This window comes from Staurois parvus, unplaced genomic scaffold (assembly GCF_062004578.1).
Source record: "Staurois parvus isolate SC_StPar_1 unplaced genomic scaffold, SC_StPar_1.0 ptg000287l, whole genome shotgun sequence".
Taxonomy (NCBI): Eukaryota; Metazoa; Chordata; class Amphibia; order Anura; family Ranidae; genus Staurois; species Staurois parvus.
Genome location: NW_028318083.1, coordinates 30741898 through 30766434, shown reverse-complemented (window position 1 = coordinate 30766434; position 24537 = coordinate 30741898). Strand labels below are relative to the sequence as shown.

The following is a 24537-nucleotide window of genomic DNA, read 5'->3' as shown; positions in this document are numbered from 1 at the left end:
CAGTTGTATATAATGGATGGCATGAAAGGAAGCCATCCATTGTATACAATTGTGTCTGGCTGTGAATGGTCACAGCGATCACATGCATAAGCTGGGCCAATCACAGCCCAGCTGTGTCATGTGATTAGCTGTGGCCAAATCACAGTTAAGAAAAAAAAATCCTGAATGAATCAATTTCATCCAGGTAAATGCTTGCTTATAGCAAAGTAATTCTTTGCTATAAGCACATTGTGTAAAAAAAAAAAAATACCGATCACTTCCCCAAAGTATTACTATGTTACTATGGTAACATTATACTACGTTGGTCATAGTGAACTATGAAAAAAAAATCTTAAAGAGAAAAAAATGTAATAAAAATAATAAAAAAATAAAAAAAATTTAAAAGAAATTATCAATTTTTTTTTTTTCGTACTGTCACCAGTCAGTGTCCCTGATCACCGCTATGCCAATATATGATGACGCTGTACTGCACTGGTGACAGTATGTAAAAAAAAAAAAAAATAGTGAAAATAATTTTTTTTATTTCTTCATTTCCGAAAAATTATGACAAAAAAATTACAACTTCAAAAACTCGCCATGCCTGTTATGAAATACGTTGGATTGTCTACTTTGCAAAAAGGGGTCATTTGGGGGATAGCTGTACTGTTCTGACATTCTTGGACCTCAAGAAATTAGATTGGCTGTCAATTAGATTGGCTTCAGGATTGATCAATTTTCAGATATATACCATAGTTTGTGAACTCTATAACTTTCCTACAAACTAAATAATACATTCTAATTTGGGTTATTTTCACCAAAGACATGTAGTAGAATACATTTTGGCCTAAATTTATGAAGAACAATTATTTATTTGCAAACGTTTATACCAGAAACAAAGAAAAACGTGGGTTTTTTTTTTTCAAAATTTTAGGTCTTTTTTTGTTAATTTAGCAAAAAATAAAAACGCCGGCGGTGATTAAATACCACCAAAAGAAAGCTCTAGTTGTGTGAAGAAAATGATAACATTTTAGTTTGGGTACAATGTTGTATGACCGCGCAATTGTCATTCAAAGTGTGAGAGCGCTGAAACCTGAAAAATGGCCTGGGCAGGAAGGGGGTAAAAGTGCCCAGTATGGAAGCGGTTAAGACCAACTCCTAGTTGGCCTAGAGAGACAGGCAGAATCTCTGTCTCCACACCATACAGCAGGAGGCATATTTGCTATTGGTAACTTCTCACCACCTGTCACTGGTTGTAAGCAACTGTGAAGCTGACAGCGCCATTAACAACCAATGACAGGTGAGAGTGGGTGGAGCCTGATGAGGAAACTGCGACACTAGTTCCCCATCAGGTCCGCTCTCTCCTTGTGATTGACAGCAGGCAGTAAGTGGATTCTATAGTTATAGCAGGCTGTCTATTGACTACGGATGCACCTTCTGTCTGCTGTCAGTCTCAAGGGGAGCAGACCTGATGGAGAACTAGTGTCTTTGAATCTAATCATGCTTCACCTGGCCAGCTTTACCAGCCATCAGCTGCTGTGTTGTGTGACAGCTGCAGCAGCAGGACGCAGCTTAGTTGTACTGAAGAAAAAGTGTCACTCTGGCCTCAGTGCGCTTCAGCATGTGGCGTGTGCTCCAGTTTCATGTACTTTTTTGCAACAGGTACGTGGGTTTTTCACCCACACCAACATTTGTTGTTTGAAGGTACATCAGAATTTTTGAGAATGTCTTAGACACTCTTTATGAATTCCCCTGATTGTCTATTGATCTTGTTGCCATCTGGCCGCTATTGGTTACTGCACTTTGCTTGTATTTATTGCCTTATTTATGGCATTAAATTGTGATAGGAGTGTACTGCATATGTGCATTATAAAAATGACTAAAAGATTACGGTTTGTAGGACAGTTCTGGTTTCTCCATTTATTATCCTGAAATGCCTATGTGATAATGCACACACAGCATAAAACAGGAATGCATGTTTCATAAATACATACTTAATATAGCACAGCTGTATCTCGTTTGTTGCCCTGCATTACTTGAAATCTATTTTGCAGCTGGATATTATTGGAGTAAAAATAAACTAATGAGAGACATTATAGTAAAACACTGACTAAACATGAATTAATTACCCAATATGTCCCTGAAAATAACCACTGAGAAGAGCTGTTAATTGGCACAGTTTACAAGGTTTCATATCAATGAAGTCTTTTTAAGTGGAAGCCTAGTCTCTGAGCTGCTGAAGGCATTAGTACTAATTCAAAGAGGCCCCTGAGGTATGAGCACTTAATCAAGTTGTCATTTTATCTCGTATGTAAGAAATACAATTTGAGGCCTAAGAAAATAATATTGGGTAGCTTACTGTGACAAACAGCACCTGGTGCTCTCGGATTAAGTAAACAACTAACCTAATAAACCACGATTTCCTAAAAATAACATGTACAGTCAGGTCCATAAATATTGGGACATCAACACAATTCTAACATTTTTGGCTCTATACACCACCACAATGGATTTGAAATGAAACGAACAAGATGTGCTTTAACTGTAGACTGTCCGCTTTAATTTGAGGGTAGTTACATCAAAATCAGGTGAACGGTGTAGGAATTACAACAGTTTGCATATGTGCCTCCCACTTTTTAAGGGACCAAAAGAAATGGGACAATTGGCTTCTCAGCTATTCCATGGCCAGGTGTGTGTTATTCCCTCATTATCCCAATTACAATGAGCAGATAAAAGGTCCAGAGTTCATTTCAAGTGTGCTGTTTGCATTTGGGATCTGTTGCTGTCAACTCTCAAGATGAGATCCAAAGAGCTGTCACTATCAGTGAAGCAAGCCATCATTAGGCTGAAAAAACAAAACAAACCCATCCGAGAGATAGAAAAAACATTAGGCGTGGCCAAAACAACTGTTTGGAACATTCTTAAAAAGAAGGAACGCACCGGTGAGCTCAGCAACACCAAAAGACCCGGAAGTCCACGGAAAACAACTGTGGTGGATGATCAAAGAATTCTTTCCTTGGTGAAGAAAACACCCTTCAGAACAGTTGGCCAGATCAAGAACACTCTCCAGGAGGTAGGTGTATGTGTGTCAAAGTCATCAATCAAGAGAAGACTTCACCAGAGTGAATACAGAGGGTTCACCACAAGATGGAAACCATTGGTGAGCCTCAAAAACAGGAAGGCCAGATTAGAGTTTGCCAAACGACATCTAAAAAAGCCTTCACAGTTCTGGAACAACATCCTATGGACAGATGAGACCGAGATCAACTTGTACCAGAGTGATGGGAAGAGAAGAGTATGGAGAAGGAAAGGAACTGCTCATGATCCTAAGCATACCACCTCATCAGTGAAACATGGTGGTGGTAGTGTCATGGCGTGGGCATGTATGGCTGCCAATGGAACTGGTTCTCTTGTATTTATTGATGATGTGACTGCTGACAAAAGCAGCAGGATGAATTCTGAAGTGTTTCGGGCAATATTATCTGCTCATATTCAGCCAAATGCCTCAGAACTCATTGGACCTCGCTTCACAGTGCAGATGGACAGTGACCCAAAGCATACTGCAAAAGCAACCAAAGAGTTTTTTAAGGGAAAGAAGTGGAATGTTATGCAATGGCCAAGTCAATCACCTGACCTGAATCCGATTGAGCATGCATTTCACTTGCTGAAGACAAAACTGAAGGGAAAATGCCCCAAGAACAAGCAGGAACTGAAGACAGTTACAGTAGAGGCCTGGTAGAGCATCACCAGGGATGAAACCCAGCGTCTGGTGATGTCTATGCGTTCCATACTTCAGACTGTAATTGACTGCAAAGGATTTGCAACCAAGTATTAAAAAGTGAAAGTTTGATTTATGATTATTATTCTGTCCCATTACTTTTGGTCCCTTAAAAAGTGGGAGGCACATATGCAAACTGTTGTAATTCCTACACCGTTCACCTGATTTGGATGTAAATACCCTCAAATTAAAGCTGACAGTCTTCAGTTAAAGCACATCTTGTTCGTTTCATTTCAAATCCATTGTGGTGGTGTAAAGAGCCAAAAATGTTAGAATTGTGTCGATGTCCCAATATTTATGGACCTGACTGTATGATTTGGCTCTGAACACACTGGGTTTCGCAAAGTCATTAATCAGAGTACACATTGCTTGAAAAAGAAATTGTGATATAGTATATGTTCCATTTTTTCCAAAACATAAAGTATAACTGAAGGCAAAACATTTTTTTTTTTCAATTTGGATAGAGTGGGCTGGTATTAGACCACCTGTCAAGTTGTTGTTGTTGTCTGTGCCTCCGTTAGTTAGATTCACCATTTCTATTTGTTCTGTTTACCATTACCATTGAAAGCAAACGTAAAAGAAAATCACTAATTTTCATTTGTCCCCAGAAAAGTAATGGTATGGAAATCTTCCAGTGGGGACAATAGTTCTGGTGACCTGGGGGTCCCAAAGAATTCTCTTAATTTTCAGAGATTTCCTCTCACTTCCTGTTTTGTCTATGGGTCAGGAATTGAAGCTAAATCTCGCCAATGAAACACAGATGGCAAAAAAAAAAAAAAACGACGGGTTTTAACTCTCCCTTACTGTATCCAAAATGTAAAAAATAAAAGTTAATTCATCAAACCGTTAAAGAGAGCTAGGTTGCCAATCATATTGGTTGGGTGCCTTACCATTTACAGTGAATTTTGAGAGACACATAATAGTATGTTTCATGATTTCAAAGATGGTGCGGCTAGTAGTCATATGACACAGCAAAACCTTTTGGCATTTTGAAACCACTTTACCGTTGAAAAGTGCGTGTTCTTGAGTAATTTGATTAGTTGATTGGATGAGTGACAATAAAGGGGACGTTTAACTGATCTTTGTTGCTTGACATAAGGTATTGTTTGCACTCTATTTCTAAGGTAAATTTAACAGACCAAGAGGGGGGGAAATAAGAGAAGTTCATTTTTGGGGTCTATACAAACTCTTTTAGCAACCAGCTATATTCTGGCTTGCCCTTTAGCCACTTGTAACTTCAATCTTCTATGTCTTCCTGCTGCCTGCCTACAGACCTTGATACCTGAAGCCTTGTTTCTTACCTTGAGCCAATATATTTTTTTCATGCAGTCACAACATGTCTAATTCTGGATACAGAGGATACAGTCCTGCTGTACTTTGTGTCTTCATCTCGCACTCTGATAGAGCCAGAATCATATTGCCCTTTGCTACCAGTATATCACATCGCTAAAGTCTTCTTTACCTCTGTTGGGTATGACTTTATCCTATGCCCTTTCGACTGATGTTTATACGGCAGCTCTCCTAGACTTTACAGTCTAAATCGCCCAGTTATATGCTGACCCTGATCATAAAGGCCAATTGCGCCCCGGCAACCTCTTTTCCATATCTGATTTGCCTGTTATCTTACCAGCTTCCAGCCATTGGCTGAAGCTCCAGTCCTTTATTGATGAGCTTACTCTAGAGGAGTTGCAGTCTACTGATATTGCTCCCTATTTAAAGGTGACCATTTTGGCTGTTATTAATGCAGTGCTCACTACTCTGAAACTAGGGGATCAGCATGTTACTTCTACTAGTGCTGTTTCCAGTCTTGGGTCCTTCAAAGCTTCTAAAGCTACAAAGACTTTCCCTTTGCCACTCCCCTTTTCATCTTTCTTTATGGAGAATAAAAGCATGATAAGCGGTTTGCTCTCCCCAAGCTGTTTTACCTGTTTGGGTAAGGATATTTTGCAAAAAGTCTATTCCTACTGTGGATCCAGTGGTGTCTCACCCGAATAGGGTACCTATTATTCCAGTAAAATATGTGCCTGTCCTTAAGGACCTAACCAATAAGCAATTGTATGTTTTTTTTTAGAGCTCTCTTCTCTTTGGCAGCTCCTGTTCTTTACCTGGTTCCTGGCTGTGACTTTATTTTATCAAACCATGTCTGGTCACAATCTATCAAAAGAGATCTAACCACTGATACTATTGATCCTTGTTTATTGAATGTGTAAAGCATTCAGTCATAGCCTTAAATTTCAGTTCTGACAGTAGCCTTGTCAGTTCAAAATTTTTAGGACACTGTAATTGAAGTTTTGGACTGTGGAACTCTTGTACAATAGCCACTGGAACTGTATTGCCTTCAATACTGATTCTTGGTACAATTATCAAGGATTCTACTTGTGGCAAGAGCACCCATCTTCCTCGGCAGGAGAAGCCAAACAAACATATTGCTAGGTCTTCTCCCTCTCTGAATATACAGTATTCTGTGTAGTCTATCACAATAATGCTAGGAGTTGGGGGAAGATATTACTGTTGGTATCCCATAGCTGTAAAATCTTGGAGGAAGTTGAAAAATGTCCCTGCTGTGCCAAAACAAATTGTTTTGGGCATAGTTTAATTTCTTTTTTTCCACATTCAGATTATTCTTTATGTATTTTGAAGCCAAAACATGTTCTATAATATACAGTGCCTCCAATAACGGTTTTGTATACAAAAGCACATGTGGCCAGTCAAAGGCTTTTTTTGTAATCATAGTTTTAACTTGTAAGTTTTTTGTGAATTTGAACTCTTAGATGTAATGTGTTGCAGCCCAACAAACACTGTCGACGAGTGCTCTTCACTGATGCAGCCAGCTTATAAAACTTGTATGAGATTCATCTAGGGAGTGTTAGCTGACAGTCTTTCTCGCCTGTTTCTGCCTTGGGGACCTGAAAGGGTGACATTGAAGAGAAAATTAGCCAGAGAATAGTAGGGTTTGTGTGCTGGCGAGTTTATTGTCTGCATTTTTTTTCACGCTGACCACTGCAGCATGAGCAAAACTGAATATATTGATCCAATAGAAATAAAAAACTTTGTATTTCCTCATGATTTTGTACTTAAACCAGATGCCTGCTTTATACCTTACCCTAAAGAGTTATGTTTCTTTTCAAACATAAAAGAAGCCTGTTCTTCTTAATGGGTTGTTTTACAAGGTGAGGGTTCACATATACTTTAATACTGGCTTGTTCACACCAGATGCTTTCAGGTTTCAGGTGTGTTTTTAAGGGCTTTTTAACACCACAATCCGTTCGGTGTACAGGTCCGCATGCATTTTACACTCATTTCTAATGTGTTTTCAGTGCATTTGTGGTGCATTTTTTTAGTTATTAGTGTTAGTTATTTCTTTTACTGAGTTTCATTTACATGCATTCTGGTACATTTGTATTAATTTCTCCTGCATATTGATACTGAGACAATTACAAATGCATTAAAAATGTGTGTAAACCCGCCTTTGGAAATACGCGCCGAGTGTAGGGACTGCAGTGTGAAAAAACCCTCAATTGCAAAAAAGCATTTAAATGCAGTTAGTCTTAGATGCATATTTTCTTGTTTAAGAGCTGAATGTTCAAATTATATTTTGTTTTTTTCAACAGAGCCAGCAATTCTCTGGCATTCTATCTGATAACAGCTTATCTGGACAAAGTGGAACTGGCTCTCAACAGGTGATATTGGTTAGTCATGGAGGACAGACTTCTAGCAACACTGGTGATCTCAATTTCCAGGTACTTTACCATCTCTAAAAATAATATAAAAAATATGGACAGCTGACTGACCGTTTTTCAAATATTTATTTTAAATTTATAATTTTAGTTGCAAGATTTCTTCACTTACAACACACACACACCTAAGAAGTAGTTATGTTTTATGACCGAGTTGTTTTTGAAAAATATGTGAATGTATTGTGACCTTATAGAAAATCTTCAACCTGTATTGTATGAGAAGTGATGCATCCCACTTTATGCTCACTGGCATCCCACTATATTTATTAGGTAACAATGTAACAAGACAAAAAAGGACATTTCTAGTAACACATTATAATTTTGTATTTACAAATGTAGTGCATCCCAAGCAAATTGTTCACTTTTTCAAAATGATTCAGGCACACATTAGATCTTGGTTCAATCAGTACCTACAGATAAAGGTGATGTAAGTGAATAAAAACATAAGGAAAATGTGCCTTTCAATCATTTATTCAACAAAAATTGTAATAGATGTAGTGGTGTACTGTGGTAAGCAAGTACTGTACATCCTAGGCCTTGGCAGCTTGTATTGCTTCTTTCAGCTGAAATGACTTCCTGAAGGAAGTAATCTGAAATAAAATGTCCCTACCTGCCTGATCACTGTCTTCTCAGGCTCTAGACTGAGCTACCCATGTGTAGTTTGAGCCAAACATATCTACTGTTACTGTGGCCACATCTTTGATTTATCAGTTCATGGCACATTGTACCATAAGGCCTGGTCTTTGCCTATATCAGGGTTTCTCAGCATTTCTAACTTGGAGGAACCCTTGGCAGAAAGTTTAAGATATTGGGAAACCCCTTAAATAATTTTCAGATCTACAGCTCACAAACCTTTGGATAAGTGTGCTGTTAATATAACAATTATTTTTCTAAATAGCTTAAAAAAAACAGAATAAATGTGTAGACCTACCTATTGAAACTTGTGCTTGCTTTTTTCTGCACAGATGCTCAATTTTGAGTCAAACTTCAGATAAGCAGTGTATGGGGCAGCATAGCAGAGCGCAGGGGGGCAGCAGGGTACATTACATGGGGGGAACATTACAGGGTTGGCACAGCAGGGCACATTACATGGGGGGGGGGCAGCAGCACACATTATGGGTCACACAGCAAGGCATATTACGTGGGGGCTGGAGGGCACAGCAGAGCACATTATGGATCATAGTAGGGCATATTACATTGGGAAAGGAGGGCATGATTTGGGGCACAGCAGGACATGTACATGGGAGGCAAACAGGTTGAATTAAATGGGGCAGGAGGGCATTTTATGGGGAACAGCAGGGCACATTATGGGACACAGCAGGGCATATTGCATGGGGGAAAGAGGGCATGATTTGGGGCACAGCAGGGCATGTTATATGTACATGGGGGCAAAGCATGGTTCATTACTTGGGGGGGGGGGGGCAGCAGAGCACATTATGGAGTGCAGCATGGCACCTTACATGGGGTGCCAGCAGGGCACATTAAGGGGCACAGCAGGGCATATTACATGGGGGCAGGAGGGCACATTATGCGGCACAGCAAGGCATATGAATGCAGGGGGTACATTATGGTTCACAACAGGGCATGTTATGGGGCACAGCAGGGCATATTACTAGGGGCAGGAAGGTACATTATGAGGCATAGCCTAAGTCCTTTCCGACCCTTCTCTCTCATCCATCCCATGTGATGTCTTACAAGCATATGGGATGGACAGGAAGAAAGAAGGGGCCAGAGAGAAACAGTGCTCCACAAGAGGACCTTTTATAGCCGCTTCCCCGCATTGCTCTGCATATGTCAGCTATGCAGGGATGTGATCTACTCGTCAGCTGCCTGAAATTGATGGGTAGATTGTGGTGGAACCCCAGTTGAGAAACTCTGGCCTATATATTGAATGAAAAATGTTAGTCTTTCTCTAATGCTCTTTTTGGACAGCAAAGGCTTTTTCCTGGCACACCTCTCATGCCAATTAAATTGGTACAATCTCTGAGTGTAGATGCATGCAGTTTGACAATAACATTTGCAAGAGTTACCTGCACATCCCACAATTAAAGCAGTATGAAATCCAAATACAAAAATGTAGTTTATTGCAGGCTACCAATCTGTAGATGTGGTGGCTGCATTTGTTATCTTTTTTAGGATTTTTTCCTTCATTTCACCTGGTGATCTATCAAGCAACACTCTTCTTGTCTTAGGGTATCTGCACTCTGGATGAAGTTGTAAAGCAGACCCTTGTGGACAGCAGCATTGTCAGTATGGGGGAATGGTAGTGTTAGACTAGCAGATTTAGACAGACTTGACTAACAAATTGAAGCTGAACTCCAGCTAACACTTTATAAGCAATTACAGCAAAACTGTTTTTTTTTTTTTCCTTTTTGAGACAAAGGTTTTAAACAATTGAAGACTAAAAGCTGACCATTATAAGCACCCTTGTAAACAGTAATTGGTTTGTCTACACCCTCTATCTGCTATGTTGTCTGGACAGACCAGTCTATTGAAAAATAACATTCACTAGCTGGATCACCAGGTAAAAACAAAGGAGAAAATCCTAAAAAAAAAGAAAATGAATGCAGCCACCACATCTAAAATTTTAAAATAAACAGCACAGTGCAGCGCTTAAAACCACTAAATATATAAATATGCTCCAACATTACTGTAAATCATCCCGTGAAATGGGCATACTCACAAGCAACATCATAAACCCATAGGGCATTAATGCTTAATGCCTTGCACATCTAATATGCGCCAACATTTATACAAAAGACACCAAATAAAAGTGAAAAAAAATTGCTTAGTGCCAAATAATAGAATATAAACAGTTTGTGTAAAATCAAATAGTAACTTCAATGGACATGTAGACAGGTGACAAACATCCAATTGTGACAACTCTCATGAAAATCCTTCACCCATATGCTTTCATCAGAACTGGTAATAACAGATCCAAGCTGTGGCAACTCCCTTCACCCCTTCCACTTCATGGGTCTGATCAGAGATCATCGGAATGTACCTTGATAAAGATAGCTGGTTGTGTCACTCCTGGTGGCTGCATGAGTAGCTGAGTGAAACAGCCAGATGTCTTTATCTAGGTATGTTCTGGTGATCTCTGATCGGACCCATGAATAGGAAGGAGTGAAGGGAGCTGTCACAGCTTGGAGTAATATAAGAGGCCTGTTTTTACCCGAGTTCTGGTGAGTGCATATAGGTGAAGGTGTAGTATCTACATGTCTACACGTCCATTGAAGATATTGGAATATTCAATCTTACACAAACTGTTTATTTCTGTGTATTTGGCACTAAGCACTTCATTGTCACTTTATTTGATGTCTTTTGTACATACATTACACTATACTGCCAGGGGTTGGGCTTGGCCCCTTAGTTCCAGTGAAGGGAACACTTAAGGCGTCAGCATACCAAGACATTTTGGACCATTTCATGCTTCCAACTTTGTGGGAACAGTTTGGGGATGGCCTGAGTCCTGACCTCAACCCGATAGAACACCTTTGAGATTAATTATAGTGGAGACTGCGAGCCAGGCCTTCTCGCCTGACATCAGTGCCTGACCTCACAAGTGTGCTTCTGGAAGGATGGTCAAACATTCCCATAGAGACACTCCTAAACCTTGTGGACAGCCTTCCCAGAAGAGTTGAAGCTGTTATAGCAGCAAAGGTTGGGCCAACTCACTATTGAACCCTATGGACTAAGACTGGGAAGCCATTAAAGGTCATGTGTGTGTAAAGTCAGGCATCCCAATACTTTTGGCAATATAGTATATGTTGGTGCATATTATATATGCAAGGTATTAAGCACTAATGCCCTATGGGTGTATGATGTTGCTTTTGAGTATGCCCATTTCACTGGATGATTTACAGTAATTTTGGAACATATTAAACATATAGGAATTGTAAATTTTGTTTAGTGGGTTTTAGCGCTGCACTGTGTTATTTATTTTATTACTGGGTTGGTCGCCTTTTGTACTAGCAACTCTCTGGTTTCCAAATGCTCACTACACCCCTCTCTTTTTACACATCTAAAACTTTGGTGAGCTGCAAGCTAATAAATGTTTGGTTTGGGGTCTAATACCTCTTTTAAGTTTTGGAATACTTGGAGATTTCTTTTAGCATCAAACTGTCAACTCTTGGTCTGATTTTGATTTTCTTTTTAAATCCCTTGCCAGACTGATACACATCCAACACTTTTTTTTCTGAGGTCCTTAGAGAGCACTGTATCTTGGCATGATGACCCCACACACATCAATAGCAAAGAGAACACCTGACCCTAGATATCTAAGGTTTAAATAACAGGTTCCACCTACATAATGTATAAGGAGGTTCTAATTATTGGCACCTAATCTGGAATACTTGATTGCAGTGGCAAATGTAGGGGACTTACATTTTTCCATGTGATACATTCCTATTTTCAATACCTTCATTTATGAAAATTAATATACAATGTTAAATATTGTGTGAATTGTTCAGGTATATCACCATTATCTGCATGAACTGTTTGAATGGAGATCTAATGTTTGCTTGCTGTTAAGGTGTTCTTGCCTATTCACATAACTGGACTTTTGTTCTCTGGACACCTTACATGAGTGTCTGTAACATTCTGTCATTCATTCTGCAACGTCTGCTAAGTCACTATGGTGTCTCTATCTTTGTGTTCTGAATCCAAACCTATGAGATTGTGGACAAGGTGGTTTCAGATTCTGAGCTTTCCCTTCTTCAGTTTTCACAGATGGGAAATGCACATCACACAATTATGTGAATAGGCCCAGTTGTAACCAGAAGAACTGAGAAAATCCTGCAGAATATAGCTGCAGTGCATTTTATAAGTTCAGGTTTCAGGTAATATGTTAGGGCAGAAATATTAGAATTATCATTGCTGACTTGTTATTAAAAATTGAAGATCAGGGACTAAAGGATCTAGGACTGTCATCCTAATCCCATCAATGGGATTGGAGTTCTAGCCCGTTTATACTTCTCTGGCTGTATGCATATTAATTCAGTGAATAGCAAAACCTGAATAATGATTGACCATGATAATAATATATACAGCTTTAAAGCCTGTACCTTTTAAAAACAAGTCAGCAATGTCAGCTTCCATGTTTCTTGCCAGACAGGTTCACATTAAAGGTAAATTAAGAAGGATTGTGAATTTAGAGCAGGTGTAGTGTTTTGTGGATAGCCATAGCAATTGAGTGGTTGTATGAGTATTGTTGATCCAAGCAATAGTTACATAGTTAGTCTGGCTGAAAAAAGACAATCCATCCAGTTCAACCATTAAAAAAAAAAGTTATAATGCTATACCCACAGTTGATCCAGAGGAAGGCAAAAAACCCTGCAAAGCAAGATCCAATTTGCTCCTACAGGGGACAAAATTCCTTCCTGATCCCCCAAGAGGCAATCGGATATTCCTTGGATCAACTTTACCTATAAATGTTTGTAACCAGTTATATTCTGTGTATCCAAGAAAGAATCCAGGCCTTTTTTAAAGCAATCCACTGAGCTGGCCAGAACCAACTCTTGAGGGAGTCTATTCCACATTTTCACAGCTCTTACTGTGAAGAAACCTTTCCCTATTTGGAAATTACATTTATTTTCCTCCAGACGTAAAGAGTGCCCCCTTATCCTCTGTGATGACCTCAGGGTGAATAGCTCTACACTGAGTTCACTATATGAACCACTGATGTATTTTATACATGTTGATCATATCCCCCCTTAATCTCCTCTTCTCAAGAGAGAATACATTCAGTTCCTCTAATCTTTCCTCATAGCTGAGCTCCTCCATGCCTCTTATCAGTTTGGTTGCCCTTCTCTGCACTTTCTCCAGTTCCCCAGTGTTCTTTTTGCGAATTGGTGCCCAAAATTGAACTGCATATTCCAAATTAGGTTTTACTATTGATTTATACAAGGATACAATGATATCTCTCTGTGTGGAGTCTGTACCTCTTTTAATACAAGAGAGGATTTTACTCGCTTTACAAACCGCAGGTTGGCATTGCATGCCATTATTAAGCTTGTGATCTCCCAGCTCCTTCTCCACCATTGATTCCCCCAGTTGTACTCCCCCTAGTATGTATGATGCATGCATATTCTTAGCCACCAAGTGCATAACCTTATATTTATCAACATTAAACCTCATTTGCCACATAGTTGCCCAATTAAACCGTGCATTGAGGTTGGCTTGTAAGTCCCATCCAACAGAGTAAATGCATTGTAAGACAAAAAGTATTGTCTATGTCTATTAGGATAAACTTTTTTTTTTTATTATTATTATTATTATATCTTTTATTACATTTTTCATTACAAAACTCATCAATTTATCATATTCATCCAAAATACAAACATTTCACCTGAATTTTTCAACCCCCCCTCCCCTCTTCCCCCCCCCCCCAATCTACTCCAATACTCCAATCCATATAATGCTTCCCGTCTCTTTCTATCATTCCAGTCCATATCTGTTCTCTTTGATCATATTTTCCTATGCTTCCTCTTCTTTACATTATTTCTTTCTCTATAACCTTTCTTTTCCCTTTTCCTGTTGCTACGGCCCTCCAGACGTTCCATTCAATTCTCCTGCCTCCAACTACCTGGGACTCACACTACTTTCATATATTTTTTAGATGTCTTGAAATCATGCCATCTACCCAATTCCTTACAAATTTTTTCCATTTTATCTTCATCTATATGATATAACTCCTCCATCTTATTTATATATTCATCCCTGTCTATCCAGTCCCTTATTTTTTGAGGCTCCTGTACCTCCCAGAATATGGGAATAAGTCCCTTAGCCGCACTAATTAAATGGTATAATGCACTATTTTTATACTGTTTCACTGATATATCTGACCTGTAAAATAGACACATCCACGGATCGTTCTGTATAGTGGTCCCCAATATCTCTTGTATAAATTGGATTATATCTTGTCAAAACCCCTGTGTTTTTCGACAACACCACCGTATATGTGTCATTGTTCCCTTAAATCCACATCCCCTCCAACATAGCGGTGAGATTTCTACTCAGAGTTCTCTACAGTCTACAGAGAGTTGTATATGTGCAACACTCGGTGTCAGGTACCTTCTCGTTAAACATTTATAATTTATTTCAACTGTGTTAATGTTCATCACCCCATGTGTTAATTTAAACATTTTATTTTTCTGTTGTTCACTCATTTTTGTTCCCAGTTCCCCTTCCCATTTCTCTAAGAACGACGGAGGACCCGCCCCCTTAAGTTCAATAAGAATTTTATATATCCTTGAAGTAACATGTTTTGGAGCTATATCGCAACCCAGCATTTTTTCAAATGGGAGCATGTCCTCCGGCATCCTCCGTGGTTGAGGCAACTTTGAAAAAAAAGTTTTAATTGACAATATCTCAGTTCATCTAATACAAACAATAACTCTTTTTTTCTCTTTAAATCCTGAAAAGTGCGCAACTTCCCCTTAACTACTATATCCCTTAAACGTGCATCTACATCTGTACACCATTTCCCCGAAATGTTGTCTTTCCCTGGTGGAAAAAACTCAGTGCCCACCAGGGGCATCAACAGTGAATTATACTTCCAACCCATTTGCTTGTACATTCCATCCAGTACTTTTAACACCTCCTGTGTCAATGTGCTACTAATCTCATCCATAATACGAAACATTCGTGGTATCCAAATAATCTTCTCTAATCATGTATTACTTAAAATACCTGCTATTTTAACCCAACTTTTCCCCTGTGAATTATATGTCCAGTCTACAACATGTGACCGTATCACCGTGATATAATAACTCCTAATACTGGGTAGATTTAGTTCCCCTTTCTCTTTATTGTTACACAGAACTTCATACCTAATTATTGGTTTATTATTAGCCCATATATATATTTAAGTATTAGTTTTTTTATTATCTCAAAAAAGGATCCTGGAATATGGACTGGGAGCATATGGAATTTATACAAGATTTTTGGAACTATCACCGTCTTAACCAAATTTATATGCCCAATCCAGGAGACCCTGCCCCTTGAGAGTCTTCTTAATTCATCCTTTATTTCATTTATTAATGGAATATAATTTACCTGGTATATGTTCTTTATGGAAGGGGTTAGCTTTATTCTTAGATAACCTAATTCCTTCTCCCTCCTTGTGAATGGGAAGTCTTTTTGTAGGTTCTGCATCTCTCTCTATGGAACATTAATATTCAAGATCTCTGATTTTGAGGGGTTTATTTTCAGATTTGAGAGCTCTCCGTTCCATTTTACTAATCTCATTAGATTGGGCAATGTTAATCGAGGGTTCACAATATAAAACAGCATGTCATCTGCATATGCCGCTACTCTATGATCTATCTCTCCCATTTTAATAACTCTGTTGTCTACACTCTTTCTTACCATCGCCAACAGGGTTTCCAGGGATATAACAAATAACGGGGATAATGGACATCCCTGTCTAGTACCATTGTACATCTTAAAGAACCCTGAAAGGGACCCATTTACCTTAACTTCCGCTGATGGATGATTATGAAGCTTCTTTATCCACCTTAACATTTTAGTCCCTATTCCTAAGGCCTCTAGGGTATTTATCATGAATCCCAGGTCTACCCTGTCAAAAGCTTTTTTGGCATCGATCGAAAATATAATAGTCGGTAGCTTTTCTCTCTTTGCCTTTTCTAGAATGAGCAATGTTCTTAGACCATTATCCCTCCCTTCACTACCTGGAACAAACCCACAAGTGTATCCATTCCGGCCTCAGCTCTTTTAACCTAGTAGCAGCACTTTTGCAAACCATTGTGTCTATATTTAGTAATGGTATAGGTCTATAGCTTACACATTGTGAACTATCCTTTCCGTCTTTTAGAATAATTGTTATATACGCTTGCAGCAACTCTTCTCTTATTCCCATTCTCTATCCTATGGTGTTCATATATATGCAAAGCTTATGGACCAATAATTCTTTAAAACCCTTTTATAATACCCCACCGTATACCCATCAGGTCCTGGGCTCTTCCCTCCAGCTGTTTTCTTCAGGGCCATATTAATTTCCTCCTGGGAGAACGCTTGTTCTGGTGATACAAATTTTTCTTCTGGTATTTTTGGCAGGTCTGCTGCCTTTTAAATAATCCTGCCTTTTCCTTCTCTTTTCTTCCTCTGTAACTTTCTGGTTCTTAGAATTCACATGATACAGCCTGCTATAATATCTTTGGAACATTTTAGCAATATCAGTGGTGGAGTATACCAGTTCTCCTTTTTCATCTTTAATATTTTCAATATAGTTCTTCGATTTCTTTTCCTCAAATCTTTTCATTAGGTATTTTCCTGGCCTATTCCCCCACTGATATCTTTCCTTTGAAACCCTATTAAAAATCTTCCTTGATTCCTGTTCCAAAAGATCCTTTAGCTCTTCTCTTTTAAGTATAATCTGAGTATACCTCTGTATCCTGTTTCTTTTTATGTGTCTGTTCTAGTCTATACAACTCCTCTGTCACCTCCTTTATTTTTCTTTTGCAGTCTTTCTTAGGATAAACTTATTTTACGGAACAATATGCAAAATTACATTTGAGTTTATTTCTAAAAGATTTTCACTTTTAACTTAACTTTTTCATAACTGATATGTGTTTAAATTATATAAAGCAGTACACAGCCCTTAAGGAATTAGTGTAGTTTGCTCAGTAGATGAAAAAAAAAATCAAAGTTGAAAACACAGCAGGCTTGGGGAGTTAGCTCAATTGTTTCTTTCTGCCAGACACTGCTGAGCCTGCTTTATTCATATGTATTCTTGTGCTACCTATCCTGAATACAGTACCTTTATAAGTGCAATACTCGATTACAGCAGAGTTATGGCTGGGACAGAGTACATTTGGATGCACTTTAGTACTTTTACTGTAACTACACAGATGCACAAATCACTTCAGAATCCATTGGATTTCAGATTTGTTCAACCTGCAGAAAATTCTATAGTTCTTGAGTCATAACTACAGGGATACCCTAATTCCTGATTTTTCTTTTCCCCACAGGCCAAGCAGACTATCTGTGAGCATTCCAGTCCGTGTAACGTTTTATTGGCACTTTGGTCTTCAGGATCTTGCTGGAACTAATTATTTTAGTTATAAATCATTAAAGTGTTATATCACATTTTAAGGGTTAACAAACTTCTAGATTGATTGGTTTCTATTTTTTCCTTTTTATAGTCCTCACCTAGAAAATATACTCTCCAAACACAGAAGTAGATTGAAGTGCTTTAAAGTGGTTGTAAACCTCAGACATGAAATATGGACAAAGCACATCCTTCTATTATGTGCATTTATATCTATCCAAAGCACTTAGTGTGATTCTCTCTACTACCTTATTCCTGTGTTATCTGAATGTGTCTCTTCTCAGTCTTTCCTGACTCCAAGAGATAATATTGGTGATGTGAGAGGAGAGCTCCAGCACACAGCCTGTAATTGACAACCTCAGCTGTATGTGTTTCCATGTACTGTGAGGAATCAGGGCTCAGAGCTGTCCTCACTGATATCTGTACTGTGGGACCTCTGATCCCCACCCCCCTGCTTTTCAGAGCTGAGAGGTGTGTGGTTTGGAAGGCTGTAGAGGACAGACATCTGCCGATAAACAGGTACCACTTATGCAGGAAAATTTGTTTCCTCTGTTTATCACCTGAGGTCAGTCACTTCACTGGGTATATGTAAGGGTTTACAGCCACTTTAAACTACCACTCCACTATGAAATTACCACGTGCTATTGTAATTTGGGAAATTGTCTATTAGTAATAGAATATCACAGGAGACAACTTGGCATGATGGTAATTGACTTGTTTTCATGATGTTTGTTAAAAACAATTTAATAACATGGGAGATAAATATATATGTTATGATTATACATCGACCGTAATTATCATTTATGTGTTTTCTATATGTTTTAAATATACTATAGCTAACATTTTCATGGCAACGTGATGCTGGAAATAGGTGTGCCAGTGACATAGTTTTACAGTTGATGATGATTGTTTATCCTATAGGTTACAGATGAAGCACGCATAGGTAAAGGAAGCGATGCAGACAAGCAGGACAGGATATACCAGTGCTTTGAATGTAACCATTACTTTCCTTCTGCCTGCATATTGGCAGATCATAACAAAGACGCTCATGGGAAAGAAAAGATTCATGTGTGCCACCTGTGCAATAAAGCCTTTAAGAGAGCATCACATCTAAAGGTAGGCTTTTATCACTGAAACTGATTTTGTAGGATATTTGGTGTTTGTAGTTAATATTTTACATCTTTTGTTGTATCAGAAACATAAAACTGAACTTTGGGTATCACGCAAAGTGTCCTCTTGCACTCAGGCCCCTGGAATTGCAAATGTTAAATGCTCATTAAGCCTAGGGGTGCTGGAATCAGGAGAAAACTTTATTCCCTGCTCCAGCAGTCTCTCTCTAGCTACAGTCAGGTCCATAAATATTGGGACATCGACACAATTCTAACATTTTTGGCTCTATACATCACCACAATGGATTTGAAATTAAATGAACAAGATGTGCTTTAACTGCAGACTGTCAGCTTTAATTCGAGGGTATTTACAGCCAAATCAGGTGAACAGTGTAGGAATTGCAACGGTTTGCATATGTGCCTCCCACTTGTTAAGGGACCAAAAGTAATGGGACAATTGGCTTCTCAGCTGTTCCATGGCCAGGTGTGTGTTATTCCCTCATTATCCCAAATACAATGAGCAGATAAAAGGTCCAGAGTTCATTTCAAGTGTGCTATTTGCATTTGGAATCTGTCAACTCTCAAGATGAGATCCAAAGAGCTGTCACTATCAGTGAAGCAAGCCATCATTAGGCTGAAAAAACAAAACAAACCCATCAGAGAGATAGCAAAAACATTATGCGTTGCCAAAACAACTGTTTGGAACATTCTTAAAAAGAAGGAACGCACCGGTGAGCTCAGCAACACCAAAAGATCCGGAAGACCACGGAAAACAACTGTGGTGTATGACCGAAGAATTCTTTCCCTGGTGAAGAAAACACCCTTCACAACAGTTGGCCAGATCAAGAACACTCTCCAGGAGGTAGGTGTATGTGTGTCAAAGTCAACAATCAAGAGAAGACTTCACCAGAGTGAATACAGAGGGTTCACCACAAGATGTAAGCCATTGGTGAGCCTCAAAAACAGGAAGGCCAGATTAGAGTTTGCCAAACGACATCTAAAAAAGCCTTCACAGTTCTGGAACAACATCCTATGGACAGATGAGACCAAGATCAACTTGTACCAGAGTGATGGGAAGAGAAGAGTATGGAGAAGGAAAGGAACTGCTCATGATCCTAAGCATACCACCTCATCAGTGAAGCATGGTGGTGGTAGTGTCATGGCGTGGGCATGTATGGCTGCCGATGGAACTGGTTCTCTTGTATTTATTGATGATGTGACTGCTGACAAAAGCAGCAGGATGAATTCTGAAGTGTTTCGGGCAATATTATCTGCTCATATTTAGCCAAATGCTTCAGAACTCATTGGACGCCGCTTCACAGTGCAGATGGACAATGACCCAAAGCATACTGCAAAAGCAACCAAAGAGTTTTTTAAGGGAAAGAAGTGGAATGTTATGCAATGGCCAAGTCAATCACCTGACCTGAATCCAATTGAGCATGCATTTCACTTGCTGAAGACAAAACTGAAGGGAAAATGCCGCAAGAACAAGCAGGAACTGAAGACAGTTGCAGTAGAGGCCTGGCAGAGCATCACCAGGGATGAAACCCAGCGTCTGGTGATGTCTATGCGTTCCAGACTTCAGGCTGTAATTGACTGCAAAGGATTTGCAACCAAGTATTAAAAAGTGAAAGTTTGATTTATGATTATTATTCTGTCCCATTACTTTTGGTCCCTGAACAAGTGGGAGGCACATATGCAAACCGTTGTAATTCCTACACCGTTCACCTGATTTGGATGTAAATACCCTCAAATTAAAGCTGACAGTCTGCAGTTAAAGCACATCTTGTTCGTTTCATTTCAAATCCATTGTGGTGGTGTATAGAGCCAAAAATGTTAGAATTGTGTCGGTGTCCCAATATTTATGGACCTGACTGTATGTGACCACTCTAGCACCATATCTCTGAGGTGCTCCTAGACTCTTTCAGATTCCAGCCTTCTCCACATGCAGTGCAGAACTGAGAGCCTTGCATTGCACATGATGACACTGAGGAGCCACGTACAGGCCAGATCTTTAGGGAGTGCAAGAGCACTGGAGCTGACCAGCATGAAGACTAGGGTAAGCAGTAGATCCTTTTCAACTCCACCCTAGACTTGACAATTTGCAGTGCAGGGGGCAGCCACTACAAGCTCACATTTTCTTGGAGCTCAGGTTTAATCAGCCTGGTTTTACCACACAGAAATCAAGTGCTTGTTCATCCAAAAAAGGTATTTTACACGTGGATGAATGCCAAAACAGAAATATCACTGCCAAAAGCAACATATCTTCCAGGGAACCTAATAACATAATTTCTGCAGTCTTCAGGTCTATCCTTTTACAGCAATCAGTAGGGGAGATGATTTTCAGCATGTTGCTTTGACTTGATTTATTTCCTAACTAGAACTTATTTTTAGCCTTAGACTTAGTTTAGCCTACAGAAGTCACATTTTCTTCAATGATATGTCTCAGAAGCTTGTATTATACCACTAATGCATCTGTGATTAGTATTTATCATGTGAAAATATAATATTAGTTGATGTAATATAAACATTTTTCCTATTGTTTTAGGAAAGTGTTAGGAGTTAGGTGCTATCTAGGTCTTAGGTTTGGGTAAATGATTAATTTCATGAATGCTTAAGTTTAGCTTAATTAAAAAACAAAATTGCTACAGTTTTAGTCGCTTGACTGTTTTGCAGGCAGTTTGATCCTGGAGAAATCATCACTACAGGGATGGCTGTCCTCTTCCTGTCTCTGAATTTCCAGCACTACAATGTTTCACAGCTTTAGGTAGAACAGCAGTATGGATAGTCCGACAGGGACACATCCCCTTCCTCCTTCATAGCAAAAAGTTCTTTAATTGATTACACTGCTTGAAACACAATCTATGAATGTGTAAAGCCCAGCACACATGTACCAAAAATAGTCAACTTTGGGGACATATGTATTGCTATCTAAACAACAGAAGCTGGTCTAAGCACCGGCTTCTGTCGGAACAATCTTGCTGGAAAAACCAGCATTTGTTCAGCACTTGCAGCCGATGGCTGCAAGCACTAATTGGTGTATTCTGACAGGGAGTGAGTCCCCACAGTTAGAATAAAATACCTAAGCGGGAGCGATCCCTGCATCACATATCCATTGTGTTGATATAGGGATCTGTCAGTTTTATTTTTTTTTTTTTCATTCAACCAGCTGAACCAAATCGAAATGAATGTGTATACCTAGCTTTACGGTCTGATGAGTCACAGGATTCGCTTCCCCATTCACAGATCATCTGTACTTCTGTTCTGTCTGAAGACCCAAAGCTGTTAACTATTGCCACACTGGAAATTCAGCATAAAAAGCTTTTAAAGGGATTGTAAAGCTTTGTTGTTTTATTTATTTTTTTATTAAAATAAGAAACCTGTTATACGTACCTGATCTGTGCAATGGCATTTCACAGAGTGTTCCTTTACCACCTCTTTTTGAGTACCCTTCTTGTGATCTTGCTTCCTCCTCTTCTCAGAGTGCTCCCATAGCAAGCCAATTGTGGGGGATTATGTGTATCCATAGACACACAAGGCTTGGCTTGGCCCTGATCCCTCCTCAGAGGATATGACTGACAGCAGTGGAATCCAATGGCTCCTGTTGCTTTCAGTAATGCCTGAGAATGTAGGAAGAGAGAAGGGCAGGTCTGGCAGTGACCCTACAGGGAGACTGTTCCTGCATTCGAATCACTTCTGATCTGTGAAATGTACAAGGGGGTATACATAGTTATCTGCAGGGAGGCCCCCAAGGCTTAGATAGCACAGGTCTGCGACTAAAAAGCTGTTTGATTATTTTCATCTAATTTTCATGTATTTTGGTGTGCTGAAAACAAATAAAATATTGAAAAAACTCCTAGACGCCATGATTTGCCACAAAATGCAAAATTGTCTTCAAATTTATCAAATTTGTTTAATTTTTGGTATTTTATTTATATTATGGGTTTTTAACCAAATTTAAATTTCCAAATTACTATTAATTAATTCACATAAGTGCATTTAAGATATAAAATGCCAAAAAAACCTTAAAGGGGTTGTCCGAATTATGTAAAAAAAAATATAGCACTGTGAATCTGATGGTCAGCAATATATACATAAGCTATCAAGTTTTAGGGAAAAAAAATTCTATTTCCTCATATCCCTAGTTCTCTTCTGGCCCTTTGTTTTTATTTGCAGGTAAACAATCTCTGCCCCTCCCCCCCTGCAAAGGGGGTGAATACAAGTGCTGCTCTGAGTGACATGTCTGACTACTGGGATACTCAGCAGCATGCTGTATGTGTAAGCCTCAGCCCTGAGTCTGTGCTTCTAATGGTAGAAGGGGTTAATCTTTCCTGAAGAATCCAGCAGGAATTTATTGTTGCCAGGAGTGTCATCTTCATAGTTCAGACATCGTGAAAAGGAGTTTGTTCCTTACTTCGCCCAGGAAGACAAGTTGGTTTATTGCATCGATATCGAAGGTCTGATGGGTCAATTTAAAATCCAATATGATTCAGAGCAATAGTGTCTTTTTATAGATTCTTCAAAAAGAGGTCTCAAAGCAGTTTTACTCCACAACAGTGGTTTTTATGCTTCCATACCTGTAGGTCATTCCGTACACTTGAAGGAAACCTATGAGAACTTGGAATTGGTTCTTCGTAAACTTAAATATGAAGACCATGGTTGGCAAGTGTGTGGGGACTTGAAGGTCTTGTGCATGCTGCTTGGGCAACAAGCTGGGTATACCAAATACCCTTGTTTTCTGTGTCTATGGGACAGTTGAGACCGACAAAATCACTGGACCAAGAAGAGTTGGCAGCCGAGGGTGCTAACAGTCGGTGAAAAAAATGTCCTCCAAGATACGTTGGTACCTTCCCATAAAGTTCTTCTACCTCAACTCCACATAAAATTAAGATTGATGAAGCAATTCGTAAAATCACTTCCAAGAGATGGAGAATGCTTCAAATACTTGGTCACAAAGTTTCCAGGCCTGTCGAAGGCAAAATTGAAGGAAGGTTTGTTCGTCGGACCAGACATTTGAAGGCTTATAATTGATCAAGAGTTTGTCAATACCATGACAGATCCTCAAAAAGAAGGGTGGATTGCATTTAAAGAAGTCATACAGAAATTTTTAGGCAATAACATAGATCCTCACTACAAAAAGATCGTTGGACGAATGGTGAAAGCATTTCAAGCTTTAGGTTGCCTGATGAGTTTGAAAGTGCATTTCCACCAGTCCCACCTTGACTACTTTCCTGAAAATTTGGGAGCTGTGAGTGGAGCATTACAATGATGGCAGACTACTGTTGGATGCTTCAGAGAGACATTCCAGATGCTACTCACAAGCCTAAATGCACCAAGAGGAGCCTCACAGGGAAGAAGAATCGAGTTTAGTGTGTGTAGGTGAGCTCATTTCAGTTCAAAAAAGGATTTTCATGAAAAAATTGTAATAAAACTTTAATTTTATAAGTCTATTTCCATTTATTTTGAGGTATTGCCTTATTTAACATAGTTGCCTAAATTGTCAGGAAACGTGATGTCCTATGACAAAATGGTAATTTTCGGATTCAGCACACCAAAAAACATAAAGATTATGTGGAATAACCAAAACAGCTCTTGAAAAAAAAGTTTTTTTCAATATAGTTTAAATGTATACCTATGCTTTAAATGTCTGTAAGTTATTAGGTTTTACCAACCTTTTTATGTACAGGTGAAACTCAAAAAATTAGAATATCGTGCAAAAGTTCATTTATTTCAGTAGTGCAACTTAAAAGGTGAAACTAATATGAGACAGACTCATTACATGCAAAGCAAGATAGTTCAAGCCGTGATTTGTCATAATTGTGATGATTATGGCTTATAGCTCCTGAAAACCCCAAATCCACAATC

General features: G+C 39.0%; 1 protein-coding gene across 4 annotated transcripts in view; it reads left to right on the top strand.

The window, feature by feature from the left end:
* Positions 1-24537, top strand: part of ZNF236 (zinc finger protein 236) — a 217347-nt gene that overhangs the window by 175025 nt on the left and 17785 nt on the right. For all 4 annotated transcript variants that reach the window (XM_089682363.1, XM_089682361.1, XM_089682362.1 and 1 more), the window contains exons 29-30: positions 7366-7494; positions 18485-18679. In XM_089682363.1, the coding sequence (XP_089538489.1) occupies positions 7366-7494; positions 18485-18679 (324 nt within the window). The remainder of the gene's footprint in view (positions 1-7365; positions 7495-18484; positions 18680-24537) is intronic.